This window comes from Muntiacus reevesi, chromosome 2 (genome assembly GCF_963930625.1).
Source record: "Muntiacus reevesi chromosome 2, mMunRee1.1, whole genome shotgun sequence".
NCBI lineage: Eukaryota > Metazoa > Chordata > Mammalia > Artiodactyla > Cervidae > Muntiacus > Muntiacus reevesi.
Window position 1 is genome coordinate 17,960,930 of NC_089250.1, and position 22,483 is coordinate 17,983,412.

Consider the following 22,483-nt stretch of genomic DNA (forward strand, 5'->3'; position numbering starts at 1 on the left):
TTAAAAACTGTTGTCAACTCTGGCATTCAAGGACAGCAATACAGTATTTTCTTTACAAAGCAACCAATATAAAAATCTGCAAATGCCATAAATTCATTTATAGGGTATTATTTTCACATAGGCATGTCACTAGATTCTTTCCATTCCTTCTTTCTTTCCATTCTCTCCTGAGGTATTTTTTTGTGGTTTATTTTTATTGTACTGCTGGATGCATTTATCTTTGATCACCCTTTCCTAAAATGATTTTTAAAGATCTGCAAAAAATTTTTATTGCATAGGACACTATTCATGACACAGAGATTGGGAACTGCAAATATGTGGCATTGGAAAAAGTCTTACAAATATTGCATTTTAAGAATCTGTTACAGACTTTTTTTTACAGTTTGTCTCTTTTAAAAAAAATTGAAGTTACAGCTAAGAGTTAACTACATACAGTGAAGCAGTTTGGGAATGTTAGAGATTAGAAAATACGCTGAATGATACAAAGGAGAAAAAAACAGCCATAATTCTTGCCGGCTATATATTGTATTGCCTTCAAAAGCAACTGTACAGGTTGTAATCAGTTCATAGTTAAATATTACTACTAATCTGTTTTGGGAGAGCAAATGTCTTTCAAGGTTTCCAGTTCCTCTATAAGCTTCTTGTTTTGAACTTCCAGCACCGCGACTCGACTCTCCAGACACTTGACATATTCTTTCTTTCGACGTCGACATTCTTTAGCAGCTTCCCTGAAAGAAAATAGAAAGCAAAAGGGCAAACAAAACATTTTTTTGCATGCACGCTACTGACAAGGAGGCTGAAGGAGGCTTGGGAAGTGTGATCATGGTTGCGTTCCCCATCCTGGGCCAAGAGGTCTCATTCAATTTCAAACACTAAAGCCAAACTGGGTTCTCAAGGGTCACTGGGGTCCCTTCCACAAGTCATTCCGCATGGCAATTAGTAGCATGGCTGCACCTCCTGCCTTGATTAGAGTTCAGAGCAAACAAGGTCCGAGCCAAAGACAGTTACTCTGCTTTATGGCAATAAAGATCTTTGAGGGCCTTGAGTTCCTCAATGAGGGTCTTGTTTTGGTTTTCAAGCACAGCCACGCGGTTTTCAAGACACTTGACATATTCTTTCTTCTTCCTGCGACACTCCCGGGCAGCTTCCCTGGAACCAACACAAGGCAAGTGACAAGGGGAACAACCTCTCAGCGCAGTCCAGAGCGGCCCCCCGGGCTCAACCGCTAGGCGGTCCTCGGTCAGGTCTGGACAGAGCCGCACGACAGTTGTGACCAAGCACGTGCCTGGGCGCGTGGTCACCCTCGGCCAGCACGAGCGATGGCAGAGCGACAACTGGCCCAGCATCTGTGGTACAGGTGTTTCCTTAGGGCACACGGCCCATGGTCACAGGGGCCAGAAAGGTTCTCAGTAACCAAAACGATAGGAACACATCTCCACATGACTTTCTACCAAAAAAAAAAAAAAAAATTACAGATCTGTTCAATTCTCTTAACTATCTTTGTCCACCAAAAGCCACATGTTCCATCACAAGTTAACTTTGATCAAAAATGATTAGAAAAATTAATCCTCAGCAACCTTAAACCTCAGTATGGGAGGTTTTCATTCTTCAAGACTAAATCTCAGTTAAGACAAGATCAATTGGGATGGCAAGCAATAATTTATTGGCTGGAAAAACAACACGGATAAGAATAACTGGTCATGCACATTTTCATAAACCAAAATTAAAGGGACTCGGCTTTTGAAAATTAAGGGAGAGGAGAGAGGGTACAGAATACAACCCTCAGTAATTCAGACAACTTAAACCTGGAAATATGAGAATGCCATGACAGAAATCATGGAAAGGACATGAGACATTCATCTGCAAACCAGGACTGAAAGCAGTGCAGACACACCCAAAGAAGACCAGACCAGCAGCCAAAGCAACACACACAAATGAACCCATGAGCCGAGTTAGTCACTTTCATGCATAACCCCACCAAAAAACAATGGACACAGCCAACATTTTCTCTCCTTTTTTTTTTTCAGAGAGGGAGGAGGTGGCAACCACATCATTTAACTCCTCTGCAGAAGATACCCTTTGATCACAGCTTTATTTTGGAGCATTCCTTTGAGAAGAACTGCCTTTCAGGTACACATCGTATCAAAAAGCCTACGTTGAAACAGATAATTCAAATATATAAACAAAAGTTGCTTTGAATGTCTAATTACCAGCTACTGTAATGCCAGTTACCTTTGCTACAATGCTGAACTAGGACTGACATGTGCAACACACTTGGCCGATTCTGTTTTATGTTTGGGGGTAGTTGACGCTCACTAACAACTGGTTATCTGTGTTTTTTCTGTGGGAAGTAAGGGTCAGCAGGGTCAGCAGAAGAGAGACCTGGAAATCCCAATGAACTGCAGGAGGAGATCAAGCCTTACTGCCTAGCTGAGAACAATGCCGTCGCCCTGTGAATTTAAGATGTTCTCAGACTTCTCAACTGATTAACAGAAAAATTAACAGTGTAAAAGTGAGCCCAATCTGATAAACACAGATTAAGTTAATCTAAATGATTCACATGGCAAAGTCAAGAATAACTCCAATCACACCTGGCAGTTTGAGAACATAATTCAACTCTTTCACAAAGAAATGAAAATACATTTCTGAACACCAAGCTTTTCATGATTAAATCATGAAATTCTAGATCTTGAAGGAAGATAGTCATTTTATGAAACAAGTTACCATGAAGTTAAATTTTAAATATTGAAGAGCAGTGTTGTAGGATGTCTAATTTTTCAAGTTTTATTTACCAAGGTGAACTATTTCTAGTGAAATATCCATACTTCGTGTTTCATGTGTCTGCCTGCGTGTTACCAGAGTCAAAATGTTCTAGGCACAACACTCTGGATGGTCATACCAGTAGGTGGTACATTCCTAAGTTGTCTCAGCTACGGAAAACACCTGTTTCTTCTATTAATAGTTAGCTCAGCTTTCAGGTCTTGCATTTGTCTGAAGATATCCTTGGCATGGAGAAGAAATACACAGCAAAGAGGAAAAGCTGATAAGCTTGTTAAAAAAATAAAAACCATCGTGGGATTGGTAGAAATACAATTAAGTATCTATTATGAATGCCAGCCAAAGAATTTAGTCTTTTTAAAGAGAGAACGTGTAACAGGTCTTTTACATGAATAAGTCAGTCCTATACGTCTCTCCGTGGAGGGGCTATGAGTAGTTTTAATTCTTTCTGTAAGGCCACACAACTACATGTGCAGAGGTCTCTTGCAGGTGACCTCACTGTTAGTGCTGTGTGGGCTCTGGATAAAGACAACCTGAATGCAGTTCCAGGTTCCATGCAGTTTGGGCTGTGTGATCTTAGCCAGCTTGTTACCTGACCTCTCTGAACCTCAGCTGCTCATCTGTAAAGTAAGGAGAAAGTGTGTGTGTGTGTGTGTGTGTGTGTGTGTGTGTGTGTGTGTGTGTGTGTGTGTGTGTGTGTGTGTGTGTGTGTGTGTGTGTGTGTGTGTGTGTGTGTGCGCGCGCGCGCGCGCTCAGTCATGTCTGACTCTGCAACCCCATGGGACTATAGCCCACAAGGCTCCTCTGTCCATGGGGTTTCTCAGGCATGAATACTGGAGTGGGTAACTATTCCCTTCTCCAGAGTATCTTCCTGACCCAGGGATCAAACCCAGGTCTGCATTTCAGGCAGATTCTTTATGGTCTGAGTCACCAGGGAAGCCCATGAAAAGTAAGGAGAATAACTAGACTATTCTCATGTGAAAGCTATGTGCCTGCAAGTTAAAGAAATGGTAGAAACAAGCATTGAAAACTTGCTCAACAGACACTGAGCAACCGAACAGTCATTTGTCATCTGCTTTTCTCTTGTTCTGCTCTGAAACTGAAATATGGAAGCTAAAATAGACCCTTCTCAGAATTCCTCGCACCTAGGGACTGTCTCAGTTATTTCTAGCCCAGGAAATATGCAAGAACATGTGAGAAAATAAGAGAGGGAGCTAGAAGTATATGTACTACAGGAGGTGTCTCTACATGGTGGGGCTGTGAGTAATTTTAATTCTTCCTCTTGCTTTATCCCTGCACTCAGCTAGAATTTTTCAGAATAGACTGTAGTTTGGTATAATAGAGAAAAAAACAAAGTTACAAAATTGGTAGAAAACTACATGTAAAAGACTTAGAAAATTCTGAACTCACACTCAAATTTATTTTGTTCATAAAGAAGTTGTTTTACAGTGACTCCCCTGGTGGCCCAGTGGATAAGACACTGCACTTCCAAAGAAGTTGTTTTTTTTTTAACAGGATCTTTATTTAACAAGTCAGAGGGGTGGGATGGGGTAGGATGGGATGGGAGGTGGGAAGAAGGTTCAAGAGGAAGGGGACACATGTATGCGTATGGCTGATTCATGCAGATGTATGGCAGAAACCAACACAATATTGTAAAACAATTATTCTCCAATTAAAAATAAATAGATAAAAACAAACAAGTCAGGCAATTATTTTATTTCAGCCTTTTTGTATAAAGTATAGAAGTACTTCATTGTCATCATTGAACCATTTTCTAAGGTTTTCATTGTATCTGAATGTCTTATTTCATAATAATGATAATTATATTGACCGTACTAACTGACAAATTAAATAATGATAATTTTTAAAAATAATGATTAAATTAATTTTTATTGAGTATAGTTGCTAAGAAGCTAAAAATTACTTATCACCTATTTCACAAAGTAAATACCAAGTATAAAGTGAATCTTTATTTGTAATAAAGTCCTTCTGCTATCATTAAAAAAATTTAATGTATCATTTAGATATTACCCTACAACACAGGGGGATGTACCTCAGTTGATGAAAGTTTCATGGCTGGAACTCTGATTAGAAAACTTACCTATGAGCACAAGCAGAGCAGGAGTCTACACAAAATGCCACAGAACACGTAACTTGGGAGAAAAAGCTGAGGACAAGTAGTGAATGTTATGTCCCCTAGGTGGCCGCAGTTTCTAGTGAAAACGCCTTACCTGTTTTTCATCAGCCTCAGCTCCCGTTTGCGTGTTGCTTCCTCTGCTAGCTGCTGGGGACTGTGCAGGCTTCCGGGGGAGGCAGCCATCACCACTCCCTGTGGCAAAGCAGTAGTTGGAGCTCGGATCTGGTAAGTCGGCATGTCGCCAGTGGCGGCTGCAATGAAACAAAATGGCACAAGTCATATAAATAATTTCCCGCTTGATATATTTTATATAAAGTTGACCTGGAAATAACAACATTCTTTTTACATGTTGTGAGAGGTGATCTTGCTAACGTTTAAGATGACTGTTCAGGGCATTATAGAAATCTTAGGTATGAAAGATCCCATGAGCATTTGGAACAATGATACTCAGGATGGTCTAATACTTTTTAGAAAGTTTTTTTTTTTTTTTAAATCAAAGGCTAAAGTAGGGAGACTTTTGAATTAATAGTTCATTTAGCCTAAAATCAGTGGTGTGCTAATACATATTTAATCGCAAGCTCTCCAGGAGGGAAAAAAAAGCCCTGGTCTGTAGTGTTTATCAAATCCCAGGATGTGAACACTCTCACCATGGCCAGTTTCAAGCTACCAGTGTGACTTCACAAGATGTAGAGGTGGAAAGACATATTATAGTAAGGGGCACACCATGAAGACAAAACAGATGTAAATAACCTCAAGATCATGGATATAATCATTAGAAAGGATGAGTTTTAAGTGTGTTTTAATGTAATTTATTTGTTAAGCATATGTATATTATCAATACATCTAATTTTTACTGATGGCTGTTTTTGCAATCAGTTCATAAAAATCCTGAAAATGTAATCATTGGTACCAGCAAACCAGTGGGAGCTGGCCCTAGCACACCACTGCAAGAATTTTACTTAAGCAGAACATCTGTATCCTCTGAATAGCCCAGTGAAGAGATTTTCCCATAGCCTACATCATACCTGAAACAGTTCCTGAAAATCTTTAACTGCAAGTGTTATTAACAGATGATGACTGACTGGGCTGCTGGAAGGAAAATACTAGCTTACTGTACTTTCAGTTTAAAAACAAGAACAAAATAAGAAACAGAAAGGCTCTACTTAAAACTGGTTTCTCTTCGGAATAACAATTTTTGTCTTTCCTAGGTTCCTTGGGAGAATAACACATTTCTAAACAATCATTTTTTAAAACACATTTTCCAATTATAGTATAATCATAGCTAAATGATAAATTTAAATATTTAGTATTCAGACTGAATACTAAAAGTCCTCAAAGTGTCCTGATTTCAAAATTTGTCTATCCACTGCTATAAACACAGCTTCCTAGAAAGGACAAATGGATTTAAGTCATGAAACATTTTTTTCAACTTTGAGAATGAATGGTCCATAGTTAATTTGACATTTTGATGAAATATTGCAAAATGCATGGTCTTTCAAAGCTAAATGCAAGAAAGGTTTAAAAAGTTATCAAGTTCTATAAAAATTGGTCTGAACCTAGTGCCAATCAAAATATGAAAGGCATCATCACTATGTCATTGAAATGTACTATACCCATTGAGTAAGAAACAAAATTTTACCCCAAAAGGAGACAGACTTTTTCACTAAAGTGGAATATTATCACTGAAAATAGCCAGCCAGTTTAAAAGGTTCATCAAAAATGATCTATGTGCTTCTTTTGGATATATACCAGGATTTTTTTCCCTCTAGGGCTTGAGAATTAGGTGAAAGAATAAAAATATGACTTTAAGCGAAGATAACAAGGACTTTGTAAGATTAACAAAACCACCACTTGTATATTTCTCCCTTCTGTATAAAAAAAAAATTTCTCCCTTCTGTATATAATTTAATAAACAATCATGATAAACAGTAACTGCGATAGATATAACAATCACTAGCAAAATTTAATATTAGTAAACTTGGGAAAAATCCTAAATTTACTTTTGTGACTATTTAAAACACTGTATACACAGATGTATTATGTCGCAGAAAATTTTGAAATATTTTGAAATTATTTAAGAAGATTATTTTAAAAAATCAGTTGTAAACTGTTCACTTCCTAAAGATTTTTTAGAAAAACTTCAAACCATATTGCCAGGGCAACTAGAATGGTGCACAGAACACAGTTGTCTCCTTTCTCCGCACTCACATCAGGGGAAGGTGGTTATGGGTTAATAAAGGTTAAACAATGGAACAGCTGGAGGCGACAGAGGCTTTCTAAAATTGGAACAATGGCCTGTGACGAATGAGAAGTTCATGTGTCGTCGCTGTGCTGACATTTGCAGGCGGCAAGGATGCAGACCTTGGTCTAGGGTTGTTCTGGCCAAACACTGCTCACAAAGAGTGCAATAAAAATTAACAGCAAGGTACAGAGGGGTTCAGGATGCTTGCTCTGGTTTTGTGTATATCTGCTATTCTTGGTACTGTAAGTTAGAGCAGACTGGTTATGTGATATACAAAAGTTAAAGAGTATCCATTTTTTTTTTAAAGGAAAAGGGGTAGGGGGAGGAATATTTTGCAGGTGAAAAAATAAAGTTCATTCACTGGTCTTAAAGCCAGAAATGGTTCTAAACTTGTGCCTGTTTCCAAAAGCTGAAACTACCCTCCAAGGGCCAAACTTGGCACCATGAAGAAGAGTGGCACTTTTTAAAGAAGTATTCTTAAAACATTTTGAGCAACAGCTCAGGAATACATACAGCTTTAAAATGATATCTTGGAAAGGAATTTTGTATTTGGATGTATTATTTCTAGATTATTCGCTAACAAAACTAGGTTTCATTACAATTTTTCAGACCTAGAATATATTCATTCTATCTCCTTCAACAAAAAATCACCCTGCAGTGCATTAGTTCAAGCCAGAAATAGGAATCAACATAAATTAGTAGGAATTAGCATCAATTCCCATAATATCCCTAATAATCTATATGATGGTGCTATTCTAATGTCTAATGGTTACTGAATAAGGATCAAAGGATGAATTCCACATATTGAAACATGATCTTGTTACTAAGCATGTTAATAAGATATGGGCAAAGAGAATCTTTTGTTTTAAGGAAATCCAAACCTCAAAAAGTTCTGTTTTTGAAACAAGTTATCAAAAAGTTTTTGTCTTAGCTTTAGTTTTCAATGAAGTGATTCAGTGGTAATTTAAAGCAGGTTAGATGCTGAGGATCACAGTTCAAAGAAACCTATTACACTCTTCGGTGTCACACTCTGATCCATGGATTCTTACAAAAGTCAATTCCTGTTCCTTCTAACTACTAAAAGTGCCCAAATTATTTTTTATTCCAGAATTTCACTGTACACATTATTTCTGAAAATAAGTAGACCATCTGTGGGGGCTTTAAACTCATGATCAAAGAAAAACAAGAACAAGATATTGATATACTAATTTTATTCTAAGGCTGCAAACTTTAAAGACAGGTCAGGGACATCTTTTTTTACCTTGGTATCCCCTAGAATCTAGCTCAGTCTTTGATATTATGAGTGCCTGGTGAGTTTACATGTGCACCACATGGAGTAAAATTTGAACTTCCTGGGGTTTTGCAAAAGTCCACTGTCATTTAGAATGTCTAAAGTAAGCAATATTATGATTATAAGACCATAATTAGCTATTGTTATTATAGCTAAGTCTTTAACACTAAGCCATGGAAAGCCCGATAAGGCGCCATGTGTTTTTTCAGACTTCTTGATAAAAGGCATTATTTCTTCAGTCTTCCCTTAGATAGTAGTCATCTAACATGGCATTTTAGAAGGAGAGAAGTTCTACTTATAGTGTCATTCCAACCATCTAACTCCTGACATGAAAAAAAAAGAAATGTTTAGGTTTAGTATCAATATTTCATGAGAAAGAAAATTCCTAGAACTCTCACTTCTGGTCAGTAACTTCATACCTCTCTTCGCAAGCTTTAAACACGGAACAGCAGAAAAAGCATGGGGCTTGGAGTTTGGGTTCTAGTCAGCTCTGCCACTTACCAGCCATGTGACTTGGGGCAAGTTCAGTTTCCTCATCTGTAAAATGGGGATACATGGTCTCATTTAATACTCACAATAAACCCTGTAATGTATGTCAAAGTGTCTAGCACAGTGCCTGGCACATGGTAGGTTTTCAGCAAATGTTAGTTCCCTTCCTCTTCCCTTCCTTAAGTTCTGAAAGACAATATTCCAGATTATGCTTATACTGTATATTAGTTCAAAGGCATATACAACCATAAATATATTTCCCCCTAGAGTTTCCCTTCTAACAAACTTGGGTAATAGAAATGGTTGAAATGTGTGGCTCTTATTCCTTATTGTGCTTTTTTAAAAATATGCCTCTTAAAAACTTTTAAAATTTCTACTATAAAAATTTATACTATATATTCTATCCCCTTAGAGAATAAATTATTAAACAATAATAGAAAACATCCTTCTTAAGGTGTATAATCATTTAAAAGAGAACCTCAAAGGTGGAGAATCACAAATAAACTAATGGTACAATCTCATCAGCCTGCTATTAAGAAAACTGAAAATCCCAGAAGTCAAAGGTGCTTGTTTCTTCCTAACAAAGAAAAGAGGAAACCCAGCCAAATGGCTAGCTTGATAACTTCCAAAGTGAAACGATTTATCAACACCCCTAATGATGGTGATATAATTTGCTCATTTGTTTATTGAGTTCTCTGAGCACATTAACTGAATAAAGATCTTTTTTCCTACACACAGCTCCTACCTTCATGTGTCATGTTGTTCTATGTGGCTAATCCTACACACACTGGAGAAATGCAAGCAATGGAGGTGACTTAGCATTCATACTGGTTAGCACGGGTTGCTTGCCCTGGCTCCAGCAAACCAACAACATCCTCATTTTTCCGTTGTGGCCCTCTTCCTCCCTGCCACCACACCAGGACTCAAAATGTCCAGACCAGGCTTGTCCTCGCCTGGTGTCTGACACCATCCAAAACATCCCCTCCTCCACTGCCCCCCACTTTTCCCAGGTAAATGAAATCCTATGTAAATGTAACTAAATACTGAACACTTTCAAATTTTTCATAATTACTGTAACACACAGACCCCGTAAATTGAGCCAGTACTATTTTTTATTTTAAGTTACCCATAAGGGACCTTTCTGAATTGTTTATTAAGTAAAATTCTTCAAGTGACAAAAAAAAAAGTGTATGTAAAAGATGAAATTATGAATGTCAAAATTTAAAGTTCTATACAATAGCATATATATACTATATCATCCTAGGAGAGTAATAGTAAATATTCTAGAAAAAAGCAATGTGATATGGTATGAACAAGACCCAACAAGGAGTCTGAAAATCCAAACAGGTTCATCGCTTGCTAACTCTGTGAGCAAGAAGAGCTTCACCCACTCTGATCCCTGTTCAGCTAGATGCGAGTAAGAGTAACAGCAGCAGCAGTCTAGCGCGATAAGGCGTGGAAGTGCTTCTCCTCTCACCTATTTAAACGTGGTTTCCTCAGTGGGGACTTTCCTGACCCCTTAACCTTGTTACCTGCTTCTCGTGGTCTCTCATGATCTGCCAGCTTTCTTATAGCACTCGCCACATTTGTATTTGTTTGTTTGTAACAGTGATTTTTTTTAAGTTTACATAAATGCAAAGTATCATCATAATTATTTTATTAGGCAACATATTCATATAGGCACATACAACTGACCAAAGTGAAACAAGCATCCAAAATTGTATTTCATTAAAATATTTTTTCAAAAATAGTGGGGAAATAACACAATGGCAGTTTCTGTATACCTTCCACGCAATTACAACCTGATCCAAAACATTTTTGGATCATTTGGATCCAAGACATTTTTCATGTGAAAATCTCCAAACAAAAACCTTTTCCAGCAGCCCCTTTTCACAAAGGTGAAATGTATCCTTATTCTCATGCATCAAATATTAAGATACTATTTTCCAAATTTGAATAAGTTGTAACTTTTTAACAGTTCAGAAATTCAGGCTGAATACCATGACAAAAACTATTTCTGATAAAAATTTAAAGTATAACCAACAACAACAAAAAAAAAGTATAACCAACAGAAACAATAATATAATTCTATAAACTACATGGATATTCACTCTCACATTCAATTCCATGATCCTATAAGCAAATCCTCCTAAAACCTTTCCCAGGCCAGTCATTATTCTGGAGCCTGATTTTGGTCTAGATAAGCTTTTCAAACTATAAGTTGTAGACCATAAGTAATTCATTAGATTCATGGGTCAAGAACAACATTAAAAAAAGAATAGAATACACAGTATATCACAGAGCATAAGCACTATTTTTGAAACTGGTTTTATATAAATGTACCTGTTTTATATAAACACACACAGACATAAAGTCTACTGCAGCATGATGTAAAATGTGCATCATGGTCAAAATTGGGTGGGGACGATCCCCTGGAGAAAGGAGTAGCAGCCCACTCCAGTCTTCTTGCCTGGAGAATCCCACGGATGGAGGAGCTTGGTGGGCCACAGTCCACGGGGTCACAAAGAGTCGGACACGACTGAAGAGACTTAGCACACATGGTCAAAAAGTTGGCAAGTCAAAGATCCAGCTCCATCTACTCCCTTCGAAATCCGGATGGAGAGGGGATGAAACTGGAAGTCCAAAGGTGGAGCCCAAACCTGTACTACTGCCTTCAAAAGAACCCTTAAATCCTGTGTTTTGGGAGCTCCTCAAAAAAGCAAATAAAATACGCTTTTCATTCTCAAATAGCATTTTAAATAGAACTGATTCTGTGAGAACTGACCAGATTTCCAAAAATAATGATTTCTGAAGACACAGTGAGGTCTTGTGAAAAACATTTGATATTTTAAAAATTTCAGCATTCTGAAAATTTTAAATTGGAATGGGTAAATCAGGTATAAGCACTGTGGACAAAACTGTGAGAAAAAAATCTTTTCTCACAGGATAGTAGTATGTTCACTCTGTAAACATAAATGTTCTCTTATTTACAAGCAATGGTTAAAAATGTATGCACATTTTACTTTAAAATTTAGCATTTAAATATATTCTAGGTATTTTCCAATGATTTAATTTTATTTTTTGCTATAATTTGTTTCTCATGTTTGGACATTAACATTGGAATTAAAGGCTTAGTAAAGAAAGATACGCACCAACTAATGATTTTTAGAAAATAAATGCATGCACAAAAATGCTTTTGGTCCTAAAATCATATGACATGGACTGTTTGAGATTAAGTCTATCTATCTCTTACAGTAAGTCTGTCATCCGAGGGCTTCTGTAATATGTAGCACCTCCAAAATCTCACAAAAACTTCTTTGGGAAAAACAATTTAACACAGGCTTTACTTGCTCAAGACAATGGAATGTTCCCTTCGGGGAGAGAGCGAGATCCACCAAGTGAACAGCTAAAAGGTGTTTACAGTCATCCTTTCTTAAGAAATTCGACTGCAAGTTTAGTACGGGCCTGGCACTCAACTGCAAGTCACTAAATCACAAGCATTACCAGTAACTAAGAGCATCAACCCCCGGGAAGAAGTGAAGGTGGGGGTGGGGTAGGTGGGGGGCGGCCAATCAAAGACGTGCACTCCCTGGGCCGAGCGCGAGCGGGCGCTCGGTCCCCAGGCACCTGCGCAGGCCGCTTGGCCCCGCCGGGCACACACTTACCTGGGGCGCAAGGTGAAAGCAAGGCTTACGGGACCTGCGGGGAGCTAAGGGCGCCGTCGGGGAGGGTGGCCGCCCCCACCTGCGCGCGGCCGAGCGGAAAGAACTGAGTCAATTACGGCGTGACTCGGACTGACGTCAGCGTGCAGCTCGCCTGCAGTTTAACTTTCCACTCCCCGCTGCACCGATTCCAGGAAATGTAATGACGTCGGCCCTCTGAACCCGGTGAGCGGAGCAGCAGACCGTTTTCCACAGGACGGAAGGAACGGCAGGCTTACCAACACCCTTGACGCGCTGGGTTCCTTATTCTGTTTTGCAGCTACATTTGAACACAGCGTGAAAAAAATCGGAAGCTGACTTTGACTTTTTTTTTTTTTTTTTACAACTCGAACAGAATGTGTGTTTCACTCGCAGCTGCACTGGATCTGCAACAGGTTGCAGATGAATCAACAGCGTATTTCAGTAGAGCAAATGGGGAGAGAGAAAAAGAGAGGGGCGTGGGGTGGGGGCGGGCGGCGGATTACCGCTTTGGCTAAGGAAGCAGCTCAGTACTGAGCGAAGAAGCAACTACACTCAGATGCCTTCACAGGGTGCCGAGCAGATATGGTTACAGATTAGAAGAAACGATTTTTTCTCAGCTACTAGAAAGTTGATACTTTGGGAAACACTCAAGAGGTCCCTAAATAATTGTTCTAAACTTAAAAAAAATTCTGCAGAATGTAAACCCCTCTTTAAAATTCTTACCTGTTTCATCCCCAGTTACAGCCATGATGGGCTTCTGCATACAGCACCGCCTAGCTTCCCCTGCCGCGGGTTCACAAAAAGTGTTCCAAACCAGCAAGCCCGTGCGGGGTGAGTAGGGGTACTGACATCACAATGACATCACTAGCCTATCACTGCCATCAATTTGCTTTGTCACACACGAGCTCACTGAAACCAAACCCTATTAAAACCCTTCCTGTAATAAATCATCTCAGTGTTCTAGTTCCTCATTTTTACATAAAAATCGAGTTGGGCTCTGGCAAAACAAACAAACAAAAAACCCCATCTCATTAGCATTAAAAGTTACCTGGTTGTTTTTTATGGGGCTACTTTTAATTATTGTTATGTCCAATGTCTCTAAGCAAGCAAAGTAGGCATAAACCTTAAATATTTTTCATAACTCATAAAAAGATAAAAAGCACTTACTGATTAAAAAAAAATTGACAATCAGCCCAGAAAAATGCTGTGTATTTTACTGACGCTTCTAAACTCACCAGGTAAGGAATACCCAGCCACCTTAGTTGACTTAATAAATTTTTATTTGCTACAATATGGTAAAATCCAGCTGTTCCTAGGATGACACAGAATTTGCTAATTTCACTTGAAGGAAATACATACTGAAATTTTAAAAATTCACTCTGCCAAAAGTAGCAAGTATTATATAACATTCTTCCAGAAAAATTAGATTGAAACATATGAATTGGCTGATAGTTAACCTTTTTGGCCCATAAAAATAGCAATTTCATGTGGCTCTATCTAATATGCTATTTTACTCAATTAAAATCCCTTGAAAAGAATTTTGTGGTTTAAAAAACTCATAAATAAATCACAATTACTATTCATACATTTAAAAAATACATCCAGTTTTATTTGGATCACTTAAAGGTTCAGTACATGAAGAGTTGGATCACTGCTGGAAATTTAACTATTACAAAGTTAGACAAAAGACAGGCACATGTTCAACAGAAAAACAGACTACAGCCTTGGGGAAGAAAATTATATACATCTCTACTGCACAAACATAAATGATCTGTCGCTGATCTTGTATCCTTATCAGTGGGCTTACAAAGTCCATTCCCTCTAGGACTGGACTAGGATTCAATTCAATGTTACATCAGTGGAAGGGTATTCATTCCACTACCTCCTTCTTGCTTTATTCAATGAAGTACTTCTAGTAAGGCAGAGACTTCACATTCAGACACTTGGGAGGCAAAACATGATGAAGGATCCATGTTTCTAGTAATTCTCTGAAGTACATAAACTAAAGACATCCTGACTAAGGAAGAAAGTCTGGAGACCAATGGAAAGTCCATGAGGGACTCTTCCATCCCAGCCACGCCTGAGGGCTTAGGTTCAAGACTGCTGACCAATTTTATTTCAAATTTGAGAAAGTTCACATTGATTTTAATATCAATATTTCTTTAAATTGGCACTTGGGTGCTCAAACCTATTCGTGTAAAAAAAAGAGGGTACTTCCTTGGTGGTCCAGTGGCTAAGACTCCCAGTACAGGGGGCCTAGGTTCGATCCCTGGTCAGGGAACTAACTAGATCCTGGATGCCACAGCTAAGACTCAGAGGAGGCGAGTAAATAAATATAAATATATTTTTAAAAAAGAGTAGAGGAAGGAAAGGAAGGAGGGTTGGTTGCTTGGCTGACTACTGCTATTGGTACAGTTTTAATAAATCTCCTGGACTAGATAAACTTGGTTAATCAGCACATGGAACTAGTTAGTCACATTTTTGCAGAGGGAGACTATTTTGCTTTTGTACAGTAAATGGTTATTGAACATTTATCGCACGTCAGGGGTGTCAGGGGTCCCAGCAGCCAGATGTGGAAGGTTGGGAAAGGCTGCCTAGGAGACTGTTTCCCAGCATGAAGTGACGGGGGAAGTGCTCCTGCCAGGGGGCATGGCTCTAGGTGAGGGCCCTAGAGGGGAGAGGGCGCATGGCACAGAACAGGAAATGAAAGGAACTGCACAAAAGAGGAAGTGCAGGGAGAAGTCCAGTAAGGAAGGAAAGCCTGGATCAAGCTTTGTTAGGGATTCTGATTCTGTCTAACAAGTAACAGGCATTCACAGAAGGGTTTGGAGCAGAAGAGGCTGACGTGATTACACACTTGAAAATTTTACAAACACCACTCTGAACTGCAGAAGGGAGAGCAGAATGGGAAATAGGAAATGCTGGAGACAGAGACTTTTGTTTCTAAGAAATATTAGTAGCTACCAGAATCACTGGGAAGGATGAATAAAGGGAGCCTAGCTAAACTTTCAGGAGCAATTCCCAAAACACCAGGCCAACAAAGGAGCTGCTGCTTCTGGCATGAGGAAGAAACTCAGGGTACTGCTCCATAGCTGCCAGCTTCAGGGCAGCCACCGGGCAGTGGCCGGGGATCACAGAGGTCGGGAAAGAGGACTGTGGAGTGGAGGTGGGGAGGAATGAAGAGATGGGCTCTTTAGCAAGAAGGAGGGATGAAGACGGAGCGGGAGAGTGACAGGTGACACCCAGGATTCTGCATGAAGTAATCGGATGGACAGTTACTGAATGAAATAGGGTGACAGAAGGGGAAGTGGGGTGGGAAAAATTAACGTGGGGTTTTGGACTTCAGGCGTCAACAGATGTGAGACGGGAGCAGGGATGAGGTCATCCAGAGAAAGCACTCAGGCCAGGCGGAAGAGGGCCCAGGATGCAGCCTGAGCACCATCACAACCACCAGGGAGCTGGGCCGAGGGGACCAGAAGAGGGGCGGGGTTACCCAGGAAGTGAAGGAAGCAGGGGTCAGCAGTGCTAAATACTGCAGAGGGAGGGGCCATCAAGATGACGCCAGAGACAATACAACTAGTACTCGTTCTGTCTAACACAAGCAAAATAAAAAACGTACAGGTAATCAGCTTAATTACAGGAGCACAGGTGTAGTTCCTATGATGATCCAGAATGCATTTGTATTATTATTAAATTTTGATCCAAACTGTTTAGAAATAAAAGTATGCAACACTGCCAGACCCCTGGGGTTTAGAAAGCTGTTTAAGAAGTAGTCATTTATAAAATTCTGTTGTACAGGAACACTTTGCATTCAAAAGCATTATGTGGCATAGTGTGGGGAAAAAAAAATGAGGACAGAGACTCACAGAGAAACTGCTGTGACCTTTCAAGGGGCTGACAGGGTGGAAGGTGGATAGAGAGTAAGACAAGAATGCCCACGGACCCTGCTGTGTTTAAGGAAGAAGTAGAACCCCTGGCCACCATTATTTTTCAGATGGAGAAGGAGAAGATAAAAGTAAAGACAAGGGGAAAGAACAAGAGGAATATTTATTTACATCTTATTTGTGTTTGATATAAACATTCATGTAGGATCGCAGGGAGATTCACCAAGAGTCAGAATATTATTAGCAGTAGAAGTAATTAGAGTTTTAGCAAGATTCATAGATAAAAGATAAACTTAAAAAAAACCAGTTATGTCTCTATACCAGCAACCAGAAAATGTAACAAAGAGCTACCACTCCCAATAGCAAAAACAAAAACCCAACCCCATCAAGTATTTAAGAATTGAACACTGTTTAGAGTATAAGAGGACCCCCCCCCCATGGGGAAAATTTTAAACTACTAAAAGAAGTTAAGATCTGAATAACTTATGCTCTGTTTGGCAGGAATATAAAGTGGTGCAGCCACTATGGAAAACACTATGGAGGGTCCTCAAAAAATCAAAAATCAAACTACCCTATGATCCAGTAATCCTACTTCTGCATATTTATCTGAAGAAAATAAAAATACTAACTCAAAAAGACATCTACACCCTCATGTTCACTGCAGCAATATTTACAATAGCCAAAACATGGAAACAATCTAAGTGTCTATCAACAGATAAATAATTAAAGAAGATGTGGTATATGTATATATAAAATGTAATTTTAATCAACTATGAAAAAAGAAGGAAATTCTGCCATTTGTGACAGCATAGATGGACCCTGAGAAGAGCATTATGCTAAGTAAAATCAGTCAGACAGAGAAAGACAAACGCTGTATGATGTCACTTATATGTGAAATTTAAACAAACAAAACTCAAACTCACAGACAAAGAGAACAGACTGGTGGATGCCGAAGATGGGGAATGGGGGAGAGCAAAAAAGGGTGAAGGGGATGTCAAAAGGTACAAATTCTAGTTATAAAGTAAGTTCCAGGAATGTAAAGTACATTGGTGACTAGAGTTACTAATATTGTGTTGTATATTTGAAAGGTACTAAGAATAAGTCTTTAAAAGTCCTCAGCACACACAAAAAGAGTCTGCAACTATACACGGTTAAGTATGTTACAATAAATAGCCTTATCATGGCGATCACTAACTGTGACTATACAAATGTAGGATCATTATGTTGTACACCTGAAATTAACAAAAATGTTATGTGTAAGGTATACCTCAATAAGAAAAAAGACTTCAGTTTTCCCTAAGTCAATTGATAAAATTGAGTGTAATCTCACATTGGTTTTCTTACTGCATTATACCATTAGTTTTTAGAAATTCAACCTTATTCCCAACGGATATGAGAGAACAATAGCTCACAAAAGCGAAAACAGCACTAAAAACAAAAAGTTAAAAAGACAAAAAAGGGGTGCTTGTTCTGTGACAACAAAAGCAGTGTAGTGCTGGCATGCAGCAGAGAGAATGCTGAGACATTTCATGACTGCACAAGGCCTACTTACTGCACAGTTAAGATGGTGCATAACTGGCTGCATATGTGGAGAGAAAAAATAAAAACAGGTTTTCACCCAACACTATACACAGAGGTGGATCACAGGTAGGTTAGCAATGTAATGTGAAAGGTAAAACCATAAAGCTGACAGAATCAATGCAGAAAAATATCCTTTGTGACTTATAGAAGAAAAATACTTGTTAAACTCCCCCAAATATAAGACTTACGTGTGTATTATTGATGCACAATACAAAACATTAAAAAAAAACTCTCCTTCTTAAAGTAGCAAGTTTTCAGTAGATTTTCCATTTTAAAAAAAGATAAAATGAGAAGAAACGAGAGCATTCTTTATGATTTTTCATTTAAGTATAAAGGATTTATGAGTATCAGATAAATAGAATGGGTGCTTTAATTTTATATTTAAAAGAAAACATTAAAGCACTGGGTAAATATTATTGATTTTTTTAAACTCCATAAATGTCACCAGTTTAGCTTTTCATACACTTTTATTATACTCCATATAGTGCCCCAAATTCTTCAGAGTAAATCTAAATTATCAAGAGACCCATCAATTGTAATCTGCTGTTTTCTATACTTGCAAAACTTTCAAACTAAAAGAACTGATGTTACCCCCTGCCCTTAAAATTAGTGCAAATAGACCAAGGGGAATAGAATGAAACTAAAACACAAGATTTTTGAAAGTTGCATTGAACACATTAGAGTTATTTGAGCACAACTGAATGAAATAAAAAATTCTGTATACTTCAATTTTCATTGAAATCTTAGGTTACCCTAAAAACTTAAGGCTATATCACAACTGCTTCATTTCACTACTCTTAGCTTTCACATGAGATAGAATAGGTACCTCCAAATTCAAATGTACTAAAAATGCTCTAAAGAAAGCACAAAATAAGCATTTTTTTTAAAGCATTTGTTTTGAAATAAGATTCTAGAAAGTAGGCTTGAGCGTAACAACAGGGGAAAAACCCAAATTCAGTGCATTGTGGACTGGATACTTAAAGTCTTCCTAAGACTAGGTACTAAAAACATATTTGGTACATTTCTAATCCCCAGAGGAAGAATATTTACTTAAGAACTTCATGTTTCCAACTCCTTTTTTTCCATTATGTTACTCTGAATTTAACTTTTCTTTAGAGGCAATAAAATCTGCTAAAAATAAAAAACTGTATAGTTTATTTAACTTTTGGTACAGTATGCTAAAATACTTCTCCAAGCCTTTTTAAAGTCCTCCCTACCCCCTCCCTCCCTCCCCAAATCTACATCCTGTACGTTTCAGAGAACTATGAAATCACCACTAAATGGCGTGCTCTAGTAACCCACAGGTATTCTAAATGCATTAGATGAATGACATATACCTTGAACCACCACCTGGCTGCCTGGGACAAAGAACTGCTGTGTGCCATCTGCTGACTGTGCTGCGTACTGCACAATTGTAGCACCTGGCGGAGGAGCTCCTGAATTTGTCATTGTTAATGCCTGCAGTCCCTGAACACCATCAGATCCTGGGTTAGAAATCTGGATTGTTCCACCTTGGGCTATAGCAACTTAACAGAAAAAGAAAAGAAGTATTAGAGAATTTCAAGATTTGTTCTTAACAACCCCATATTGGAAGAATATATACTCTGGACCTATATATGACCAAAGCTTCTCGTTCTCAAGTTACCCTTAATTCTCTATGCTAGATTGATTGATCAAGGGACCCTCCTTCATGGGACAACACACTGAAAAAGCTCAAGACACTTGAAAATTCTTATATTCAGAACTGCTTGAAATACAAAGAACTCAGGGAGTTCTTCCTCCTCCCTGGCATCCATATATATATATATAGTATCTAAGAGGAAGAATGGAGATGCAGGCAGGGATAAAGTCCAGGTTTTGACTTTCTCCTTTCTTTCTCATATATTATTAGTTATAAACAACATTCTTCTAAGACTTAAGAAATGGTCAGTCAAATTCCATCGAGCATTATAATTACAATAAATTTGTACCTTAACTACTTGTCTAATTTATCATCAAAAGAAAGTAACTTTTAATGGAATATATATTTAATATATAGCTTAAAAGCCTATATATATGTATTAAAATATGTATACTTATATATTTAATAAAAATATGTATGTATACATATATATATATTTAGACATGAGGTTTTATTTATTTATTTTTAGAGATGAGGTTTTAAAGTGCAAGTCTATAAGACTGTAACCTTTACCATTTTGACTATGTCAGGAGAATCCTGAAATATAAAATGCTAAGTTGGAAAGAACCTTAAAAGGTATCTGTACAGAAAGAATTTGTGCTACAGTATTTACCTCTACAAAGTATCTTAAATAACTGTAGCTATGGCAACAGATATGAGGTAGACTTCCCTTAAACACCGAGACTTACCAACCATGTTTAAAAGTTGACATATTAACAGAAAGTTTCAAAAGAATAACTGATCAAATGTTATGTTTTAAAATTTCACTCTAATAGACAAATAAGTACTATTGAAAATATCTGAGAGCTCTATATACTTTAACATAAAGATGACTCCATGTTTTAGTTTACACACTAGAGGTTAAGTGGAACAAGGGCTAGTCTTTAAAAAAAAAAAATCACATATAAACCAGCTAACTAGACTTTACAACGAGTATAGAAGTTAACACATAATCAGAGTAACATGACACCTGTAATTTAATGTAAGTGCCTTACTGGAATGCTGTGGTAGTGTCTAAGGTATATTCTGAATATTTCAGAGTCATTTTCTAACTTTGTTATGGCATCTAAGCAAAGGTGACAATCTGATCAGATAAACCTGTCAGAACTATTAGTAACAATAACCACCACCATCACCAAATCTTCAGTTCTTTGACCTAAAGTTCTAGGCCCAACACAGAAAGATAAGTTAACATTTTAAAAAAGGATTTCAACACAGAGGCACTATCTGGTTTTAGTTCATTGGCAGGCTACCACAAGATTGATAGAAACTGAAGAATCAGTTACCAAAATGTCAATAGTTGAGAAACTCTGAAGTAATCTCACTTTATTTGTCTGGTTCATCTAGAGCATTATATCTCGTACACATTTTCAAAACAAGATTTCACCATGACTGTCCAAAGATTTCAAGGATCTCAGGACTCACTCTTAATAATAAAAGGGTTTGAGAGGAAAAAAAAAAGGGTTTGAGAGAAATCTAAAAAAGAAGAGATCGCCTCCTTGGATCTTCATGGCTGGACATGAATCAATGTCATATGTTGTTATATATTTGAATGCATATTTTCAGTTGATAGTTTGATGTCAAAGAAACAGTGCTTTATAAAGAACAGGCACGGGCAGTGTACCCACCATGTTAAGAAGCACAAAGCCTAGCACACAGCAGGCACTCAATAAATATGACTGATGAGTGAATGGCTATCACTTCCTCAAGACAGGACAGATAAAAACTTAAGCCACATGTAAGTGTAGAAGAGTTAAATGAAGTATGGTTTCAAATTGTAATTATGGAACTTAATTTTCCATATTGACAATATTATCAAGCTTTTCAACTAGTAACAGATCTCAGTAGTTGCTTCCAAGGATAAGAACCATGAAATAGGTAGATAAAGATCCTTTCTTTCTTCTTTTCATACTTCATTTTTTTTTTACTCTTTTAGTTTTCAATGTTTTCCCAATAGATCTAGTCAAATTTCTTTGCTTTCACACTGTGAAAAACTGAATCTGTTCTTATCATTTATTTTTCTGATCATTATATAATTAGAAATGGAAAACAAAAGACACGGGCACACAGAAGCTGGCTCTCGAGAGAAAATGTTTCTACTGGTGAGTCTTGTCTTTTAGCCTAAATTTTATTTTTTTTATATCAAAGGCACTCTTGATTTTGGCATAAGCAAATGACAGAGGGCTCTCCCATTTAAAAATATTATCTCTCAACTGACAATATCCCCAATGCTGAAAGATTTCTCAGTGCTTCAGGATACAGGAAATAGGCTTTGTGAGCATGTGTGTATATATTCAAAAGATGTGAGGAGAAAACTTTTTAGGTTACAAAAATTTTCAAGGATAGCATAATATGTTTTCAATAAACACATCAGTATAAATTAAGTAGTAGGAAAAACAGAAATGAAATTAACTGAATGAGTTTAGTCATATCTTAGCTAACTATTAGCTTTACAAGCTTATGGAAATTTTCTAGTGAACATAAAAGGTAAAAGAATTTTGTGTCAATTATTTGCCCTACCCACTTATTCCAAACCTTTTTTTTTTGGGGGGGGGCGGTCTGAAGTATTTTAAAACCAATATCAGACATCAGGTCTGGCAAATCATTTTAAAATAAAATCACTGGCCCTTATCAAGGCCATTAGGAACCAATGAAAATAAAATAGCTTTGTATTTCCTACTGATTCCTAGGTCCTTAGAGACCTAGGTTTTACTAAT

General features: G+C 37.7%; 1 protein-coding gene across 11 annotated transcripts in view; it reads right to left on the minus strand.

The window, feature by feature from the left end:
* Nucleotides 1-243: 243 nt before the first annotated feature.
* The window catches only part of CREM (cAMP responsive element modulator), a 64,717-nt gene continuing 42,477 nt past the window's right edge, over nt 244-22,483 (minus strand). For 3 of the 11 annotated variants that reach the window (XM_065921033.1, XM_065921031.1, XM_065921034.1), the window contains 2 exons: nt 5,010-5,166; nt 587-1,149 (listed from right to left, as the gene is read on the minus strand). In XM_065921033.1, coding sequence (XP_065777105.1) covers nt 1,005-1,149; nt 5,010-5,166 — 302 coding nt within the window. In that variant the 3' untranslated portion in view covers nt 587-1,004. Of the gene's footprint in view, nt 1,150-5,009; nt 5,167-8,949; nt 8,986-12,602; nt 12,883-13,343; nt 13,493-19,422; nt 19,612-22,483 lie in introns of those variants that run through there. The other 8 variants (XM_065921036.1, XM_065921041.1, XM_065921035.1 and 5 more) reach the window with 8 other exon arrangements.